The sequence below is a fragment of the Carassius auratus genome, chromosome 16 (assembly GCF_003368295.1).
Source record: "Carassius auratus strain Wakin chromosome 16, ASM336829v1, whole genome shotgun sequence".
NCBI lineage: Eukaryota > Metazoa > Chordata > Actinopteri > Cypriniformes > Cyprinidae > Carassius > Carassius auratus.
The window spans coordinates 3,788,033-3,809,268 of record NC_039258.1 but is presented as its reverse complement, the minus strand read 5'-3'; the positions used below and the strand labels follow the sequence as shown (position 1 = coordinate 3,809,268).

The 21,236-nt window shown below is 36.6% G+C and overlaps 2 protein-coding genes across 3 annotated transcripts; both read right to left on the bottom strand.

The window, feature by feature from the left end:
• Positions 1 to 3,175: 3,175 nt before the first annotated feature.
• On the bottom strand, positions 3,176 to 10,653 carry LOC113115783 (polyadenylate-binding protein 1-like). Of its 2 annotated transcripts, XM_026283400.1 has the most exons (16): positions 10,398 to 10,653; positions 10,075 to 10,289; positions 9,099 to 9,292; positions 8,906 to 9,021; positions 8,497 to 8,636; positions 8,109 to 8,203; positions 6,978 to 7,115; positions 6,804 to 6,899; positions 6,261 to 6,533; positions 5,563 to 5,653; positions 5,372 to 5,482; positions 5,059 to 5,207; positions 4,832 to 4,916; positions 4,315 to 4,445; positions 3,594 to 3,686; positions 3,176 to 3,511 (listed from the first exon to the last, which is right to left on the bottom strand). In XM_026283400.1, exons 2-15 carry the CDS (start codon positions 10,265 to 10,267, stop codon positions 3,600 to 3,602), a joined length of 1,899 nt encoding a protein of 632 aa, XP_026139185.1. In that variant the 5' UTR covers positions 10,268 to 10,289; positions 10,398 to 10,653; the 3' UTR covers positions 3,176 to 3,511; positions 3,594 to 3,599. The 2 variants fall into 2 exon arrangements, with proteins under 2 accessions (XP_026139185.1, XP_026139184.1); XM_026283399.1 differs by having other exon boundaries at positions 10,075 to 10,653.
• Positions 10,654 to 12,854: 2,201 nt separating this feature from the next.
• Positions 12,855 to 20,904, bottom strand: LOC113115791 (polyadenylate-binding protein 1-like). The gene is made up of 13 exons (XM_026283411.1): positions 20,626 to 20,904; positions 19,597 to 19,790; positions 19,407 to 19,522; positions 18,977 to 19,116; positions 18,799 to 18,893; positions 17,524 to 17,661; positions 15,959 to 16,054; positions 15,662 to 15,856; positions 15,524 to 15,578; positions 14,471 to 14,574; positions 13,963 to 14,023; positions 13,760 to 13,890; positions 12,855 to 13,208 (listed from the first exon to the last, which is right to left on the bottom strand). Exons 1-13 carry the CDS (start codon positions 20,810 to 20,812, stop codon positions 13,119 to 13,121), a joined length of 1,602 nt encoding a protein of 533 aa, XP_026139196.1. The 5' UTR covers positions 20,813 to 20,904; the 3' UTR covers positions 12,855 to 13,118.
• Positions 20,905 to 21,236: the final 332 nt, after the last annotated feature.

Sequence of the window (21,236 nt, the reverse complement as noted above, 5' to 3'; positions counted from 1 at the left end):
AAGTAGCTACTTGTGTAATCCCACTTACATTTCCATCATAAATATTATGATTTCTGTAGATGCTCACCAAAGCCAACGATTCGTCATTTTAGAATTAGTTAGTGTAAAATACTTTTTTGGTTTTAAAACTACTATGAACTGATTTGCAGTAAAACAGATACAACATTCAGCTCTTCATAATTCAAAGTCGCTTCCTATATTCTTTGTGCACTTCAGCAGAATGTCAGATAAATTGGATCTCTGTGATGATGATGATGTTTTGTGGTTCATAGTGATCATGCACTTTATCACGATTAGAACATTCTGTCTGGAAAGAGTCTAAATCACACGGATCAGTGTCTGAATTATAGCGATTGAATCACGGGTTGTAAACGCGTTTGATAAGCCAGTGTTTATTGAAGGTCGAGACAGTCTGAGACAGACACTGAGGACTCCACCTTATCTCCAGCTCCACAGTAAAAGAGAAAAAATAACTCGTGACAGACAAACGAAACGAGAAAACAGCTGCTACAATTGATTATTTCACTCCTTTGAAAAGATGTTCTGTAGGGTGCTAGATCTAGAATGATTGAAACAACATTTTGCTCATTCTTTAATATCATGCATGCTTTATTTATGAGCTCATGTTTACTGAATATGAAGTGTTGATTCAATTCATGATGGAAATTCTCAACATTTTAAGATTTTATATTGATTTGAGTTTCGCATTTTTTTGTTTCGAATCTTGCAATATTTAGCATCTCCAGTAAATCCGTCTTGATTTAAGGATGTTTTAGATATTTGTTTTGGGAGATAGATAAAACAGCGTGTCCTATGCGTCCAAAAGTACACGGTGTAGATGTGTTTCTGGTGTGTTTGGTTAGGGACACGTCCAACATGTGCATTGTTGGAGGAACTGAGAAAACACTGCTGTAAACAACACAACATGAAAAAGAAAAAGGCAAGAAGGTGAAGAGCTTTTAGCACACTGTATAATAGTCATATGATCCAATATTCAATGATATATAGAGATATAAGCCTACTAAAAAACTACGAATCTGAACACACAATCAAGCTTTTTCTACGTGATTTCCTGCAAAGGTTTCCAAATAAAGATACAGAGTGACAGAATGATTTTATCTCATCGGATTGTTTAGCTGGCCGTGCAAGTTGTTGTTTAGGATTGGATCTCATTGGTAAATCAATGGCAAAACATTACCAAACAATTCAAACATGCTGACAACGCAATCCATAAAGATGTGTTCTTAGTGTGTACAGAATTCAATAAATGTTATATATTCATTCTGAAAAGGGGGTTTGTTTTATGATCACATTTAACCAGTTGTGCTTTAATTAAACGTGATGTTATTAAACCTTTAGAACAGCATATTATTGATCTTTGGTTGTTTTGATTGCTTTCATTGACCTCACTTTGGATTAAAGCATCTGCTAAATCACTGAAAATACATTTAATAAATGTTTATTTTAAATGGCAGATTGTATGCTTAAATTCACGTCATGACGTATTAAATTATTTTCGGCAACTTTGACTGAAAACTACAACAAAAGATGTTATACACAGACACCTATTTCAGGTCAAATGGCACTGTTTCACTTTATTTCACTTCACATTCCATTCTAGTGTTATCAAAAGGATGTGATTCGTGTTTCACAATGGCAGCATATTGAATCTATTTATATTCCAGATTTTATGACGGTCATAAGAATATGACTGAGCTGTAAAGTTGAAGGCCAGGGTTAAGATCGTTTAGTTTTCTTTCGGTTGGTGAACCCGAGTAACCGGTTTTCCTGTCAGTCACAGATGAGTAACTATCAGGTTTTTCATTTAAATGTTTTATTTCAGGACTAATAATCCGACAGAGCGAGATATACAGTTATTTCACGAACACTGCGTTTTACGAACAACGCGATTCCACTCAGCATTGAAAGGTTAATCCAATATTTTGAAATAAACTTAACATTAACGTTCAGAAACATAAAAGCAAACGTGTCTTCATCTTAGTAGTTCCCCACTCACCGAATATGATGTGTAAAGATGTGAAGATATGGAAGATATGAAGGCTAATAATATCTGACTGAATGAACACGCGCGCTAGTAATTTGCGCGCTAAAAAACGGAACGCGGATCCTAACGGTCGCCTCGTCTTTATATATTTATTTATTATATGGATTTGTTTTAATTTGAACTTTTTGATAACATCTTAAAGTTATTATAAGTTTTAATAATATACATTTAAATTTTGGTGGACCTTCTGCCATTTGCGCTGTATTAGCCTTATCCGGCTCCTAAAAAACGTTGTTTTTCTACATAAAACAAAAATATTATGTAAAGAAAATATGGAAGGCTATCAAAAGTTACTTTTATTTAAAAGTAATAACTTCTTTTTTTTTTTTTTTGGCTTGTTTAAACATTGGTTCCTCAAATAAATTAAATAGCGAAATCTTCAACCAGCCTGAAAACATATATATATATATATATAAACATACACATATTTTTTTACTGCTACTGTCATGTGATGTACATGTCAAAGCATTAATACACACACACATATATACACATTATTTTTTTTACTCAAATGGAGAAACCAAATTATCCTGTAAGGCGTTCAGGACCAATCATAAGAGTTTCCATCATGTGAACCAATATATTAATGTCTTGCCAATAATAACCATTTAGAACCAGGACTCCATAATGTTTAAATGCAGTAAGTCAATGCTACCAGTGCGAAAGTTGATCAATTAACTCAATCCTAAACACAACTCAACCATTGCTTTAAAACACTTTTTTTAGGCTGCATTTAGTACATTTCAGTTTGCTAACTCATGTTAACTTGTAACTAACAAAGAGGAATGCATTTAAACAACTAGACATCTAAGAAAAAGTTCTGTTTTGATCATGTGCCAAATGTGATCAACTCCATCTTATGACTGAAGACACCACCTTCAGGACATTAACCCAGAGATGCACCGTAGATCAGGTCGTGAACTCATTTTCTAACTTTGACAACACCATGTCAACATTCAGGTTCATCTGCATTCACTACAGTGGACTTGTGCAACTATAAAATGGTTTCTGAGAAACTAATGTGCAGCTCTTTTAAAATAAGCTGATTTGTGTCCAAAGGCTTTCAGCACAACCCATCATAAATCAAAATAAAACACATGAACCATGACAAATGTTTAAAGTTTTATTTATTCAAGCAGTTTAATCCAATGTACTTTACCAAATGTTCAGCTATCCACTGCCAGAACATCGCTGACAATGAGCTTTCATTAAGAGGAATAAAAAGAAAGGAATGTTTTGGAATTTTCAAAATTAAAAGGTTTTTCTTTTTCTATTTTTTTTTCTATTTTTTTAATATAATCAAGGTCAAGATTTAGTTTCTCAACCTGGCAAAACATTTGGATGTCATCTTTTTTTCTTGTTCGCGTTTCTGTTTTTCGATCTTTATTCACTTTTTCTTTTTTTACTGTGTCCCTCTTGGTGAAGACGGTGCCGAAGAGAACCATTCTGGAAGAGGAGGAAAAACATAAGACTAGAAGAACAAAGCATTTCTTGAATCATTAAAGAGTGCCTCAGAACACCTCCTGACCTGGTGTTAGACGGCCGGCACAGGGGCGCTGGGGGTCTTCTGAGCAGTTTCTTTGGCCTGATGAGCCTGCAGCACTGCGACCGCTTCATCCACCTGCAAGATCAAGCACATTTTAAATACTGAATATTAACCCATGTGCGTCAATTAAATAAAAACAACATGTTACAGATAGGTTCATAGAGAAAAATTTCCAAAACCGGTCAAAAATTTTTAAGCTTGGAAGTACAGATTTACATTTGGTCTCATTGTACAGAAGACCCTTAACAGATTATTGCTGAAGTAATAAAATAATAAAATTTGTAAAGTAACCTAAAAATATGGTTCAGTTTGTGAGAATGATTTATGAGCCATTTTTTATAAAGATACATATTTTATAAAAAGTGAACAAAAATTCAGAAAGAAAAAAAGCCATAAATCTAAACAAGTTGCGTTCCAAATTTGAAGTTGATTTTTTTTTTAAAACGAGCTTTTAGTTAAACTTTGGGTGCAGCACCAAACTTTTCCCTTATAAGGTCATGACGAACTGTTTTCTGTACCTAGTGTAAAATAGATTTAATAAAGGAAATGGATAAATAATTCCAATAAAAATACACCTGTGACAAAATTTACATAGTTAAACAAAACTGAAAAAGACAATGTCCATGAGGTCACACGGATAAAAAAAATAAAATAAAAAACAGAAAATCCCAATAACTAAAGTGAGCATGCCCTGAGCACTGACCTTTGACCTCAGGGACTCCGGAGACTCCAGCATGTGCAGCAGCTCAGAGTTGTCGATCTCCAGCAGCATTCCGGTGATCTTCCCAGCCAGACTGGGATGCATGTTCTGGATGAGCGGGAACAGACGCTCACCTGTCGCAGAAGAGAGCATGCATCAGATATTACCCTGAAATACTACTGACTTTTACAGCTGACATACATTAAAACATGCAACTGACATCTTTAAAAATCAAGTAAAAATTAAACATTTTTTGGGGTACATTTTATATATACACATGGATTTAACGTGCAATTTCTGGTTTTAAATTTAAAGTACTTTATTGTAATGATTGTAGATATGCCTGACGAGATGTTTTGGTATATTAACTATTCTTGCAATGGAAGGTATTTCGAGGGGTGTCTTCTGTAAAGTCACAGTAAAAATCTATGATGACTTAAATGAAACCGGACACATTCTAATACACACACACACACACAAAAACAAAAAAGCACAACAGGATTGAGAGGGTTAAACTGACCCAGCATCTGCTTCTGTTCTTGTGGAGGGGCGGCAGCCAGCATGGACGCCGTCAGAGGCTCCTGACCCTGAACGTGGACCGCAGGCTGAATCAAGACAAACACAAACGTTAATCGAAAAAGTCAAAATGACAAAAATCATGGCGAAAATTGTATTTTAAAAAAACACACTGAACACGAAATGTATGGGAGTAAATGGGAAAGGTTCCATTAAGATTAAAGTGCGTACCTGCTGCATGGGCACCTGCGGCTGAGAGGGCATGTGCTGCTGTGTGTTGCGGACTCCAGGTGCGTACTTGTACTGTGGCACTCCTCTCACCTGAGCCGCACCTGTGGCTGCGCCTGCACCGGAGGGACGAGGACCCATGGCCTGAGATGCTGCGGAGAACACAGCACAATCAGGATCACTCAACTGCAGGAACGCACTTAAACAGTTTAACATGTGTATGTTAATGAACTCCAAATCTTTCTTTAATAGTGCACTATTAAATCTATGATGTGTATCTATCTACGGTGTGTGTAAGTGTGTGTTGGTGTCTCACCAATGCGCTGGGGGGCCATCACCCGTGGGACCTGGGAGGCGGGACGCATGGCACCGAAGGTCTGAGGACGCGGCCCCGAGGGTCTGACGGCGTTCGGCATGCCCTGGAAATCTGGAACGGAGATCAGAAACGGAGCAGTGAAATGAAGAGTTCTGGTGGGCGGGGCTAAGAGTGTGTGGGTGGAGACTCACGCTGAGGGCGGACCCCCTGAGTGGCCCAGCGAGGACTGGGGCGGAGCTGAGCGAGCTGACTGGTGGGATAGTAAGCAGCACGATTCTGAGCCTGTCAATCACACACCGAGAGAGAAACCACATAATGATTAATTTTACATGGCTTTCTAAACATAGCATCACGCAAAGGAGGGGTTTGGAAAAATTAATCGAAATTAGCGAAACGTTTGGGAGTCGTTGAGCTAGTAAAGTAAAAATAGTGTTTTTAGACCTTGCATGCATGTCAACCTGTTGTTGAAGACTCTCAAAACCCAAATATAACCCTTTCATAACCCATTACAGGGGCACTTTAATCTTTCACTTTAATGTTTTTTAACATTTAAAATGCCATTTTTTCTATAAACATCCATTACCTAGTCAAATTCTTATATTTAATCAGTGAATTAGAATAGTAAGACATTTGGGCTGTTAGCAAGCAAATGAAATCAGCACATTAGCTGCACCTAAAGATGCATTTACACACGGTTTAATGCAAGACATGGCTACATTTAACCTGCAGCAAGTCACTGTTAATAAGTGAGTCATTGCTATTGAACCGAATCATTTAAACGGTTGATTCACTTAGGAACCGAATCACGGTCGAGGCAGAACAGCACCGTGCCTGTGTTTGGGATTATATTACGATATTATCACCGAGCACTGTCAAGGCCTCCTCTGACCTGTGGGATCGCAGCCATGAAGTATCCTGAAGGTGGCGCTGGCTGGTAGGGGTTGAGGACGGGGTTGGGCACGGCTCTGACGCTGGCCATCCTCTGCATGTACTGACTGGTGAGATGAGCCTGACGCTCCTCCTTCCTCTGAGCCAGAGCCACATACAGCGGCTTGGTGGCCACGATACGACCGTTCATCTCCGTCACCGCTTTAGTGGCTTCTTCAGGAGATGAGAAGCAGACGAAGCCGAAGCCCCTGCTGCGGCCACCTTCCATCATCACCTGGACACAACAACCAGCAGACTTCAGAACAACACACAGACCTGGAGGAACAACACTGGGAAGGGTTTTACAACACTAAAAACACTGTTTATGTTTCTACGTAATCTGTTGCTGAAATATATACACAAATAATGTGTAGTGAATTTTAATCATGCATCAACAAAGAGAGAGAGAGAGAGAGAAGTATAGGCTAAAAACATCAATCTTGGGATTTAGGAATTGATATGGATTCAATCAAATAAAGATCGACCAGCCCTAGTTAGTGCGCACCTTAGCACTGGTGATGGTGCCAAACGGAGCAAACTCTTTACGCAGACGTTCGTCATCCAGACCGTCATCCAGGTTTTTCACGTAGAGATTGACTCCCTGTTGAAAAAAAAATTAAAGTGTTAATGTTGACATACAGACATGAACAAGCCTTTAGCGCCCTCATCTGGTGCTCACCTGGTAGCGCGTCATGCGGTCCTGCTTCATCTGCTCAAACTTGCGCTTGAGCTCCGTCTGACGCTCTCCCTTCTTCTGAGCGCGCCCCACGTACACCTGCTTCCCGTTCAGCTCTTTTCCGTTCATCTCATCCACGGCCTGACGACCAGAACAGACACGTTAGGATTAGACTGGCACATATCAGGGGAATGGTTATGCACGATGATGCACTTCAACATAAAGCTCGGATGAGAAGCACATTCACTCTGACAGCAGATGGCGCTAAACAGCAGAGATGCAGCCGTTACCCTGGAAACCATGTAAACAAAGCAGCAGCTGCGCTACTTTGTATCTGAAACATGTTTTAATGACATCATTCAGATTGTTGTATTCACACAGCACCAAATACTTAAATATTTAGACTTAATCGGCTATTGATTGTAACTTTTTACATTTAGTCGGTGTTGTGACATCAGCCGATGCTTTTAATCTACAACATGACCTAGATATTGATTGAAAATGTTTTGATTCGTTATTGCCTGCTCATGCTTTCTATTAATTAACATTAGTTGATTCATTAGTTAAACTGCCAATGAAATTCTTCTAAAAGTTCATTAATCTTAGGAAATTTCAATATATACATTACGTAATTTAGAAAAGAATAGAGCATTTTTAGAGAAGACAGAATTATTTTAATAACATCAGTTAGTAGATTAAGTTCTGTAAGATTTTCGTCCAGACGGTGGAACCATTGGTGTACATGTCTGTATGTTAGACACTGAACACTGTGGTGGGTCTATTTTTAATTCTTGTATATTTATTATTTGTTTTTTTCTATGTGTGTGTTTTTGTATTGTATTATGGATCCCTCTGGGTCTGGAAATAAAGTTTATTATTAATAAGCTAACAGCTGTGCTTTTTAACAGATTAAATGACTTCTGTAACAAATGTAGCTCTTTATTAATGTTAATGCATGAAGGTTAACTAATGAGATCTTATGGTAAAGTGTTAGTTATAATTCTTTTGCACGTTAATCCGTGTGAATTCTACACTAATTTTCAGCATGAAAATGAGATTTCATCATACACCTAGTCAGGACACAACAACAGATCGTTACTAAACCACACAAAGTCTCAACACGCCGCTGCTCACCCGCTGGGCGTCCTCGTGCCTCTCGAAGCTGACGAACCCAAAGCCTCTAGATTTACCGCCGTCATCCGTCATGACTCGAATACTGAGCGCTGGACCTGCACACACACACACACACACACACACACACACACGTCAGATCCGACTCATGTGACCAGATCAAAACATCTACAGGCTCGTTATTACATTTAACTCGAACCAAAATCATTACAAAAAAAAACTACATATAATTATATAAACATACAATTTTTCGTGAATATACATGCATGCCTGTTTTTATATACATAAATATGCACAATACACAAGTATCATGTATATATAGACAAATTAATAAAAACTATATTAAAAGACTTAAAAAAAAAAAACTGCTAGCAGTGAAAAAAAAACTCACCAAATTTGCTGAAAATCTCCCTCAGCTTCTCGTCCTCCATATCTTCTCCGAAGTTCTTGATGTAAACGTTGGTGAACTCTTTTGCGCGGGCGCCCATCTCTGCCTCGCGCTCCTTACGAGACTTGAAGCGTCCCACAAACCTTTGAGAGACAAGTCACCTTTATTATGAATATTGAGCATTTTTAATAAATCAACGGCATAGCATCTAATGCTTTATTCATGGAGAAGATCATCACTTAATAATAATAATAATAATGCAATTTAACACAAAGGAAGCTATAAAAAATATTTCAAGTTAATAACTTGGGGAAATGTTTTAGATGTAGCACATGATGTTTGAGACACACTCATCACGCTTCACTCCAAACCAAACACAGTTTAGTTCAATGCAGTTAAATCAAACACTTACACTTTGCGGTCATTGAGCAACATGCCGTTCATTTTCTCAATGGCTCTTTCTGCAGCCTCGTGGGTCTCAAAGTGCACAAAGCCGTATCCTTTAGAGCCGTTCTCATCACAAACCACCTTCAGAGAGAGAAGAGCAGCTGAGCACGAGCACAAACACCTCACACATGCGTCTCACAGCACACACTCGACCTCACCTTGCAGGACAGGATGTTTCCGAAGGCAGAGAACGTGTCGTACAGGGCCTTGTTGTCGATGGACTTGTCCAGGTTCTTGATGAAGATGTTTCCCACGCCGCTCTTGCGCAGGGACGGGTCTCGCTGGGACCACATGATGCGCAGCGGACGGCCCTTGATCACGTCAAAGTTCATCGTGTCCAGGGCGCGCTCGGCTGAAACGGAGTTAGAACATGAGTAATGGTGCGTTCACCATGCTTGGAATAAATAGATTCAATTGAATAAAGACCAAATTACCGGGTAGATTTACCCAAAATGAATTATATTTTATGTTTGGTGGTTGAAATCAAATAAATTCGAATGTACACACGAATAGAACAATTTGGGCAAGTCACGTCTGGTGTGAATGCACAGTAAGGAGATTGCCAAGTACGCAACTTATCTTGACGTGTCTAATACACACAAAATTATATTATATTGAAAATAAAACGGAATTAAAAAAAAATACTAAGATAAATTAATATTTATAAAAAAATATTAACTACATAAAAATATATAAAATAAAAACTATATAAAATTAATTTAAAAACGACTCTAAAATTTCACAAATTTATAAAGATTCAAAATTTATAAATGCTTTGAATATAAAAATTATATTAGTAAAATTCATACAAATTTATAAATTATACATAGGATATTATTGAATATATATTTTATATAAAACACATACATACTATGTTAAAAATAAAAAATACATAATTTAAAATGATAGAACATAAAAAGTAAAAAAGACATACATTTTCTTAGAATAAATACAGATATAGATATAGATATATATATATATATACACGCACCGAACATATGAAATAGTAAATACGCATTAGAATATTGTATATTTCTTCATTAAGTTAAACCTATTTGACTATTACTATTATACATGTAACTTTATATGAACATACAGACTATAAATGTATGTATGTCTCGGGGTTCGGCTCACCGTCGGCGGGCTGCTGGAAGTTGACGTAGGCGTAACCGAGCGAGCGGCGCGTCATCATGTCCCTGCAGACCCGGATGGAGAGGATGGGTCCGGCTGGACTGAACTTCTCGTACAGCATGGCCTCGGTCACATCCGAGTGTAGATCCCCCACATACAGAGAGGCCATCGGGTAACTGGGCGCGCTGGGGTTCATCTTCAGAGCTGGACACGAGGACCTGATTGAGCACACGCGGACAGACGACACCAAAAATGCTCGATTCGACTCTCACACGGTTAAATACTCTTAAAACAGACTCAAAGACGATTTAAAACGCGTTCGGTACCGATTTGGCGTCGATGTTTCGTTGGTGTCGATGATTTAAAATCTCCTCAGGCCTAACGGTGCGATTAAACTCCTCAAACCTGTTCTCAAATCCTGCTTCACCGAGGTCTTCGGTAATAAAAGTAGAATTTTTGTTGGTATTTTTCTGTTTTGTGAATTTTTTTGGTTTTTTTGGTTTTTTATATATAAGATGTGTGCCGAAGCTCTGAGGCACACGCGCTCTCTCTCGCACCGCACAAGATAGGGGAAGAGAAGCGGAAGTACGGCACACAAGAAGGCGACCTCGCCGGATGTTGCGTGTGGTTCCTTTATACGGTTACGTAAGAGCAGAATAAGAGTCCGCGGGCTAATAGAATAAGAGTAGCGTGATTCACGAAAAAATATAAGTGCGAACGTAAAGGTCATGGATTGGTTTGTATGAAGTACATATAATACATTTAATATCAATTCACAACAAGATGAAAGGCGTTTCCGCAGCGGGATAAACATTAAAAATAAATGTTAGCTGTAACTCAAAATGTAGAATATATATATATATATATATATATATATATATATATATATATATATATATATATATATATATATATATATATATATATATACAGGGGTGGTTCTAGGGTGAGTGGAGATCCGGGGCTTAGCCCAGAAAAATCCATGTATGTGACTTTTTATTTTAATAAATCAGAAAGATTTACCTTGTTTAAAATATACAAAAACAATAAAAACAAATTTAAAACATTTTATTTAAAGTATTGAGGAAAATACATTTATCAATGTATAATTCGCTTTTTGCAAACAAAAATTAAGAATTGCAAAACAAATAAAACAGTGCGAAAGCAATGATTTTGCAATAAATATTTTCCATGGTCATATATATACATTTATTTGCAATGATGCTTTTATTTTGTGTGTCAGTCTAGTTTGAGCTTGCGATACCATTTTCCCTTTGCGCTTTACTTTTCTGTACATCTCTCCTTGTGGCACTGTTTTGACGTGGGGGTGGAGTCAAGGGACGGGGGCGTGTACAACATGCCTCCCTGGAAGTGTCATCATCGGCCCGAGATGCAGCTCACTGATCAAGGTCCTGTCATGATGAGCAGAACATAGACATATATAGGTAGCGGGTTCGCGAATCATTTGAGTCAGTTCGGGAGTTCAAAGCGGGATCGCGAATCATTTGAGTCAATTTGGGGATCGCGAATCATTTGAATAAGTTCGGGAGTTCGTAGCGGGATCGCGAATCATTTGAGTCAGTTCGGGAGTTCAAAGCGGGATCGCGAATCATTTGAGTCAATTTGGGGATCACGAATCATTTGAATCAGTTCGGGAGTTCGTAGCGGGATCGCGAATCATTTGAGTCAATTTGGGGATCGCGAATCATTTGAATAAGTTCTAGAGTTCGTAGCGGCATCGCGAATAATTTGAGTCAGTTTGGGGATAGCAAATCATTTAAAGCAGTTCGGGAGTTCGTAGCGGGATCGCGAATCATTTGAGTCATCTGACTCCAGTTTGTGAGTTGGAGCGGGATCGCGAATCATTTGAGTCAGTTCGGGAGTTCGTAGCGGGATCGCGAATCATTTGAGTCAGTTTGGGGATCGCGAATCATTTGAATTAGTTCGGGAGTTCAAAGCGGGTTCGCGAATCATTTCAGTTTGAGTCAGATTGGGGTTGGCAAATCGTAGCTGTATATGGATAGACATTTTTAACTAATTTAGTAGCTAGTTCTAATTACGTTCTAATTACGAATTTGAATTACAAAATTCAAGATATTGTGCCAAAAGGGTTCTTTCTTGTCATTAAGTGAAAGTGAAGTGACATTCAGCCAAGTATGGTGACCCATACTCAGAATTTGTGCTCTGCATTTAACCCATCCGAAATGCACACACACAGAGCAGTGAACACACACACACACACACACACACACACACACCCGGAGCAGTGTTCATCATTTATGCTGCGGCGCCCGGGGAGCAGTTGGGGGTTCGATGCCTTGCTCAAGGGCACCTAAGTCGTGGTATTGAAGGTGGAGAGAGAGCTGTTCATGCACTAACCCCACCCACAATTCCGTCCGGCCCGAGACTAGAACTCACAACCCTTCGATTGGGAGTCCTACCCTCTAACCATTAGGCCACGACTTCCCACAACTTCCCACATTATAGGATCTTTTTAGCATAAAAGTTTCTTTGGAGTTGAGTAAAGAACCCTATTGTATATATAGAACCCCAATGATTCCTTTCTTCTAAGAGTTTGTTGTCAATATATATATATATATATATATATATATATATATATATATGCATTATTTGCGTGTATGTTCATTTTTATTAATCCATTTATTTGTTTTAATGGTTAGGCAATATTGTAAACACAATATATGCCAGTAAATTTAATTAAATTAGATTAATTACACTATAAGTAGTACCCAGTGAACTGTTTGAATTTAGAGACAATAGCTTTTTATTGCTTAGGTTACATCTGCATCGACTTAAAACAACAAATAAGTGCGATTTCACAACAACAACAACAACAACAAAAATAATAAAATGCCTTGCAAAGAGCAAACCAGAAAAAATACGTATTTGCAAACACATTTATTTACCACAACGATATTTTCATTATACACTGAATTATTAAATTAATTAAAATATTTTTGTATAAATCTGATGAATATTAAATTTTATAATTGTTCATTCTGTGTGTGGTCATTGATATCTGTGTCTCAGACGGCTTGAAGAGCAGGGCTGCTAAACGATATCTGAGCCGCTTCCATCGGCTGATGAGACTGAAGAACAGCAAGCGCTTCGTTCACCTGAACACACACACACACACACACAGACACACACAGAAATAAATCACACATTAAAACAACAAGGGATGCACAATATTAGATTTTTGCTGATATCCGATATGCCGATATTTTTCACATCGTTGTAGCCGATACTGATACCGATATATTTACTTTTGTTTTAAAACAACACCAAGTCTCTCCCATGTCGACATTATAAACAAATAATTTAAAATTTTAGTTAGTTTTGAGCCAAAAGCTTATTAGTTAGGAGTAATAAACTTTATTAAAAAAAAGAAAACCTTGAAAATAACTAATGAAAAAGTAACCCAGATATCTCCTTCTAAATTAAAAAGTAATGCGTCACTTTACTAGTTACTTAAAAAAAAGTAATCTGATTACGTTACATTACTTGTAATTCGTTTCCCACAACACTGTTTATCGGCAAGGAATATCGGCAACATTTTTCAAATCTGATTTTTACTTTTTTAAACCTTTATCGCCTGATTCCGATAACATTCCGATAATATTGTGCATCCCTAAAAGCAACCAAAGCTGAATGTGCAGGAGCGGACCTTGATGCACAGAGACTGCTGGCAGCGCAGAAGCAGAAGCAGCTCAGACTCATCCGTCTCCAGCAGCATCTCTGTGATCTGATTCGCCAGCGGCCCGACCACATCCTGCACCAGCGGGAAGAGACTGAGACCTGCGGATCAAACTACATCAGACGAGAGCTCGACAAGATCAACACGACACAGTAATACAGGAGAGAACTTGCCCAGCATCTGCTTCTGGTTTTCTCCTGAGCTGGACACGGGGGAGCTCAGAGTCTCCTGGACCTGATTGTGGACAAGAAACCACACCAAACTGTTAGGATATATAATGACTATTACACAGTGCACACACATACAAGAATCCACAGGTATAAAGGTATATTTTTAGGCGTATTTTGGAATTGATGGAAATGCCATGATGCACATAACCTCAAAAAACTGACTTTTTTGATACAATTTGATCTGATAAGGAAAAATGTGCATAAACTATGATAAAAACACTTTTACCAAATAAATTCCAACATGTGACTCAAAAAAGTCATGTGACTTTTCACGATGGGACAGGATAAATTGACTACACAGTGGACCGATCTAGTACACAGCATCTATATCTCTTTGAGTCGTTCAATGGTGCTTTATTCGCAAATGTTGATATTCCAGTTTTGCACAAAGGTTAAATGTGAATCTTTGGATGGAAACTTAGCAAGAGAGTGATCTGTGAGAGACGTGCACCTGTTGAACAGCCCACGTCTGCTGTGCATCACTAGTGAACTCGTGATGATGGTGACCTTCAGGCGTGTAGATGTCCTGCGCTGCTGACCACACACTGAGATCCACTGTAAGAGAGAGATGATGAAGACATGCACCGGACGCTCACATCACAGACCTTTTATAAAAGGATGTTTTATTTTGACTTTTTATGCTTAAAATTATTTATTCAAATTTCTCTTTTATTATTTAATACATTTTCAGTATATTTTAATTTTAAAAAATATTTCTTTTAATTTTACTTTATTACTTTTAGTTTTATTTTGACCTTATTTTAACATTATCCTCATTTCACATTTTTACGATTTCATTTTAGTATGCTTTTTTTTTTGCTACTTTGATTCCATTTTTATGAATTTTTGTGTTTTCATCGTTTTTACTTTATTAGATTTAATTTTAAATTTATATTTCTATGATAAAATCTTTATTAGTATATTTTAATTTCAGTTGTTTTTATTTAAAATTATTTTAATTTCATGTTTGTGTGGTGTCATTTATTTAATTAAATTTGAGTGTTTCACTTCAATCATTTTTATTTTAAATTGATTCATGTTACTTTAACATTTTTATTATTTGATTAATTTTATTAAGTGTTTTGTTTTAGCTGTTTTCGTTTTAAAATAGTTTTTATTTTTATATTGTTATGAATGAATTTAAATAAGTGTTTTATTGATTGATTTTATTAATTGCTTTTATTTTTAAATGATTTATTTAAACTTGACATTTTATGATTTGATCAATTTTAGTGTTTTATTTTATTGTTTGTTTTTTAGAAATGAATTGTTAATTAATTAAAACATATTTATTATTTAAAGGCATAGTTCATCCATAAATGACAATTTTCCCCTCATTTAACACTCTCCTGTTATTCAGAACCCTAGTTCGTCTTCAGTTCTTATGGATTCGCATTAAGTTTTAGTTACCTGGACTTTGAAAGGAGGGACAGAAATCTCTCTGGTTTCATTAAAAACACCAAAGTATTTATTGGTGGACTGTCTCTTTAAGAGGCGCACTCACCCTGAGGACTGACGCACTGAGGCTGGGTGAAGCTGAATGAAGAGAGATTCTGCACCTGTGAAACAGCAGCTCATCTGGTCACCTGTGATTCTGTGTGTCAGTGTGTGGATGATCAGAAAGTGTGATGTGGATCTGGACCTGCTGCTGGCGTCTCATCATGTGTTGGTGGATGAGCAGAGCCTGGCGATCCGTCTTCCTCTGGGCCAGAGCCACATATATGGGCTTGGACTCGATGATGCGACAGTTCATCTCAGTGATGGCTCTGGTGGCTTCTTCAGGAGACGAGAAGCAGACGAATCCGAAGCCTCGGCTGCGGCCTCCGTCTGTCATCACCTGAACGAAGAAGAAACCTTTGGATCTTTGCATTTACTGGGTTACAATTAAATAAATACAGAAATTATGAACCATAAAAACCAAAGGCAGTCTCATTTCTACCTTAGCGCTGGTGATGTTCCCGTACGGAGAGAACTCTCTGAATAACCTTTCGCTGTCCACGCTATCGCTCAGATTCTTCACGTACAGATTCACGCCCTGTCAAGCCCATAAAAACATGTTCACAAGAACCATAACTGTAACAAAAACTTTCAAAATAACTATAGTGGTGAATATAGCAATTAAAATAACGGCAACAAAAACTATAAAAATAACTGTAATAACTATAATAGTAACTATAACGATAACTATAACATTAACAGTAACTATAACAATAAGTATACCACTATACTGATAACTAAAACAATAACAATAACTATAGCGATAAATATAACTAAAACAACTTCAGTGATAACAATAAGTGTAATAATAACTATAATAAATATAATATGATGATATGATATGTAAAAATTGATAGCCTGAATGCACTGTAAGTCGCTTTGGATAAAAGCCTCTGCTAAATGCATAAATTTAATTTAATTTTTTTTTTAGATTTAATATGATAACAAAGATTTCAGCGATAACTATAACAATAATGCAAACAACAGCTATAACGATAACTATAACAATAGCAATAACAATAAATATACCACTATACCAAATTTACCGATAACCAAAACAATACCGATAATGTTAGCTAACAATAACTTCAGTGATAACTACAACTCTAACGATAACAATAGCAATAACTATAACAATAAGTATACTACTATACCAAATTTACCGATAACCAAAACAATACCGATAATGTTAGCTAACAATAACTTCAGTGATAACTATAACTATAAGGATAATGATAACAATAGCAATAACTATAACAATAAGTATACCACTATACTAAATTTACCGATAACCAAAACAATACCGATAATGTTAGCTAACAATAACTTCAGTGATAACTATAACGATAACGATAACAATAGCAATATCTATAACAATAAGTATGCCACTATACCAAATTTACCGATAACCAAAACAATACCGATAATGTTAGCTAACAATAACTTCAGTGATAACTATAACGATAACGATAACAATAGCAATATCTATAACAATAAGTATACCACTATACCAAATTTACCGATAACAAAAACAATACCGATAATGTTAGCTAACAATAACTTCAGTGATATCTATAACTATTAAGATAACTATAACAATAGCAATAAGTATACCACTATACCAAATTTACCGATAACAAAAACAATACCGATAATGTTAGCTAACAATAACTTCAGTGATATCTATAACTATTAAGATAACTATAACAATAGCAATAAGTATACCACTATACCAACTATACCGATAACTACAATAATAATCATCATAACAATAACTGCAGCGATTACCATAACAATAACTTTAGCAATGAATATAACATTAATTAAATCAACTTCAGGGATAACAATAAGTGTGATGAATCAATGCACAGCTGTACAGTTGAGAAATAGCAAAGGCTTTAAAGTGGACTAAGGTTTTAATAATGTGTTTAAGTTCTGCTTGGTTTTAAAGTGAGGTGAAAGCTCACTCCTCTGACCTGCAGGAGGTTTAATCAGAGTAATAAACACCTGACAGCGCATGATGTGCTCCTGCTGGATCTGCTGGAAGTGCTTCTTCAGCTCCGTCTGTCGCTCTCGTCTCTTCTGAGCACGGCCCACAAACACCTTTCTGCCGCTCAGCTCCGTCCGGTTCAGCTCCTCCACCGCCTTCAGGTCACAACACAGAGAACTACTCATCTTATGAGCCTTCGTTTAGTTCTTAATGACCATTCTCACTAAAAATGTCAAAGAGCTCAGAAGAGATGATGCCAACTCTAAAACAACATACAACAGCAACATATAGTCATTGTGTGATTACGTAATTTACCAACTGCATGAATTTTACTGTACATTTCTGCCACAAATATGTATCTGTAATTGAAAACTATTGACAGAAATGCTATATAAGAAACATGAGAGGTGCATGAAAAAACCTGTGCCTGTGTAGTAGAAACAATTATAACAACAACAACAACAACAACAACAAAATCGACTTTTTATTACAAGGTTATGATTTTATGATTTACCAAATATTTTGGGCTTCCATGAATACAATCTTAGATTTTGAAATTTTTTTGTGTAGTAATACATAATTATATTTATATCATACATTGTTTGTAGAATATACTAAAAATTACTGAAATAAAAAAAATTTAATTACAAAAAATAATAATTAAATAAAATAAAAAACTATAAAATTACTAAAACCTTAAAATTCAATAGAAAACTGTAAAAACTTAATAAAGTGAATTGAAAAATAATAATAATAATTAATAGTAACTCTAGCTTTTTGTTAAAAAATTTTAATTACGGTAATAAAAAAAATGCTATAATACTAAAATAATACTGGAAATTATTGTGACCCTGCAGCACAAAAGCAGTCATAAGCATGAGTCAAAATGATCAATTTCTCTTTTATGCCAAAACTTAATTTTTGATTAGTAATATACTTCAAAGAACTTCATCTAAACAACTTTAAAGGTGATTTTCTCAATATTTAGATTTTTTTTTGCTCCCTCAGATTCCAGATTTTCTAATAGTTGTATCTCAGACAAATATTGTCCTCCTCACAAACCACACATCAATGGAGAGATGATTTATTCAGTTTTCAGATGATGCATAAATCTTAATTTCTAAAAATGTTTTGTCTTTCTGTGATTTTGGGTAAAAAACATAGCAGAATAAAAAAAGGCATTAATACTTAAAAAATAATATCTTTTTCTGAATATTTACAATGGTATAAATGCTCCTTTGATGCACATAACATTGCACAATCTTTCATCACGTCTTCTTCTCCTCACTCACCCGTCTGGCATCGCTGTGCTTCTCAAAGCTGACGAAACCGAAGCCTCTGGACTGTCCCTTCTCATCCGTCATGACCCGAACGCTCAGAGTCGGGCCTTTGATTCAAACAACAGACGCGTTAAAACAAGAGACAGCTTTCACCTCACCCACATCATCCACAAAACAGACCAACACTCACCGAATTTACCGAATATCTCCGTCAGCATCTCGTCGTCCACATCCGACCCGAAGTTCTTGATGAAAATGTTTGTGAACTCTTTGTTTCTCGCCTGCATTTCAGCCTCGCGCTCCTTTTGGGACTTGAAGTGTCCCACGAACCTTAAAGAGCAACATATGAAACTTACAAAGCTCTATTCCTATGCCTTTAAACATGTAGATGAGTTTGTTTCTTCACGGGAACAGAGTTTTCCTCTGCAGTGAATGGGTGCCGTCAGAATGAGAGCTGATGAAAACATCACAATAATCCACAGCACTCCAGTCCATCGTTTCACATCTGGAGAAGACACAAGATGAAACACATCCAGCTCTCATTCTGACGGCACCCATTCACTCCAATGGTAAGCTAGTGATGCAATGCTACATTTCTCCAAATTTCAGTCTTGACTTACACCTTCTGTTCATTGATCAACATGCCGTTTAGTTTCTCGATGGCTTTTCCAGCAGCTTCATGCGTCTCAAAGTGCACAAACCCAAAGCCTTTCGATCCGTTTTCATCACAAACCACCTTCAGAGAAAGAAACGCACTCGATACGGGTCTGATGTTGCACAGGAAAGCCGAATGAGGAGGTCGTCCCTTACTTTACAGGATAAGATGGTCCCGAAGGAGGAGAAGATGTCATACAGAGCCTCGCTGTCGATGGATTTCTCCAGGTTCTTGATGAAGACGTTTCCCACGCCGCTCTTCCTCAGCCAAGGGTCTCTCTGAGACCACATCAGACGCATGGGCTTCCCCTGCATGAGGTCAAAGTTCATGGTGTCCAAGGCTCGCTCGGCTGGACCAACCAACACAGCAGTGATTCAGAAGACATTATGAACTTCTAGACTGAATGAATCATTTCACATGCAGGAGATTTTTCCTCCAAAATCAATAAACACGTTTCAGTCAGAATCAAGTTCCTGATAACATGACTTGAGTTTCAAAAACAGACACACTTTGACTAATATTAGCTCTTTTTGAGTTTGATATACAATTATTTAACCCCTTTATAACACATTTGGGTTTGTTTTGAGCCTGATGAGAAGCAAACATTTCTAAAACATGTTTTTATTTTCTTCTTAGTAATGGAACATGGACACGCTTTAAGACCCTCAAAATATCTTTTTTATTTTTTATTTTGTACAATTCTTATTTATTTTATTTTTTAAGAGATACAAACTTTTTTTTTCTTTAAGCAATACAAGAATTTTTTAAGAGATACAAGCATTTTTTTTTTTTTTTAGATATAGCCTACAAGCATTTTTTTTTTATGGCAATAAACCATTGCAGCATGAACAAATAACCACTTTTCAACGTGAACATTAAAGTTAAAGCAAGTAAAATAACAATAAAATCTGAGTAATATTAATAAATTGCCAAATTTGTAAGTCACTTCTGATAAAAGCGTCTGCGAAATGACTAAATCTATGTTAATGCGCTTTTGTTTTGATAGAAATAAATATGTAGGTTTTAAAAAGTTGTACTGTTTTTGAGCAAGTTATACAGGCTTAGAAATGTAATTCAATTCCAGTGGGGTTAATATAATTCTCAGACGATATATCCTTATTTACAAATGTCTTTCTCAGTCAGTAATGTTTGAGAAGGGGTTAATAACTGCTCCGTGATCTTACCGTCAGCGGCTCGCTCGAAGTTAACGTACGCGTATCCGAGCGAGCGGCAGGTGAGTCGGTCTCTGCAGACTCGGATCGATTGAACCGAACCGAGTGATCTGAATCGCTCGAACAGCATGGCTTCAGTCACGTCCGGCTCCAGATCGCCCACATACAGCGAGCTGCTCACCTTCACCTTCATCTTCATCACAGACGGTCAGATATCAGATAGCCTCCGAGATTCAGACTGAAAAACGCTTCTAACGATCAACGAACCGGATTTAAAAGATTCGATCAGATCGTAAATAAACATTCCGGTTATCATCATCACATCATCGCCTTGTTAAAGTCAAATTTGTTTATTTACTCACACACACGCATTTTATAAGCACCATTATATATTATACATATATTAAAATATATTTAATAAAAAAAAAAAAAAATTCTTATTGATTTGTATAATACGCACACACACTCACATTATAATCCCCCCCCCCCCAAAAAAAAAAAAAAAAAAAAAAAAAAAAAAAAAAAAATTATATATATATATATATGTATATGTATATTTAAAAACCTTTTTTTAATTCAAGGCAATTTTATTTATTTACACAAACTCACACACTTGCACGCGC

What these genes read in the sequence shown, in the direction of transcription:
- LOC113115791 (XM_026283411.1), bottom strand. Translation starts at nt 20,812, where the DNA reads ATGAAGATGAAGGTGAAGGTGAGCAGCTCGCTGTATGTGGGCGATCTG. An exon ending in GGACCATCTTATCCTGTAAA is followed by an intron (nt 19,523 to 19,596) that starts GTAAGGGACGAC and finishes CTTTCTCTGAAG; the next exon opens with GTGGTTTGTGATGAAAACGG. An exon ending in GGAACATCACCAGCGCTAAG is followed by an intron (nt 15,857 to 15,958) that starts GTAGAAATGAGA and finishes TTCTTCGTTCAG; the next exon opens with GTGATGACAGACGGAGGCCG.
- LOC113115783 (XM_026283399.1), bottom strand. Translation starts at nt 10,267, where the DNA reads ATGAACCCCAGCGCGCCCAGTTACCCGATGGCCTCTCTGTATGTGGGG. An exon ending in TTGCTCAATGACCGCAAAGT is followed by an intron (nt 8,637 to 8,905) that starts GTAAGTGTTTGA and finishes TGTCTCTCAAAG; the next exon opens with GTTTGTGGGACGCTTCAAGT. An exon ending in TCATGGCTGCGATCCCACAG is followed by an intron (nt 5,654 to 6,260) that starts GTCAGAGGAGGC and finishes TGTGATTGACAG; the next exon opens with GCTCAGAATCGTGCTGCTTA.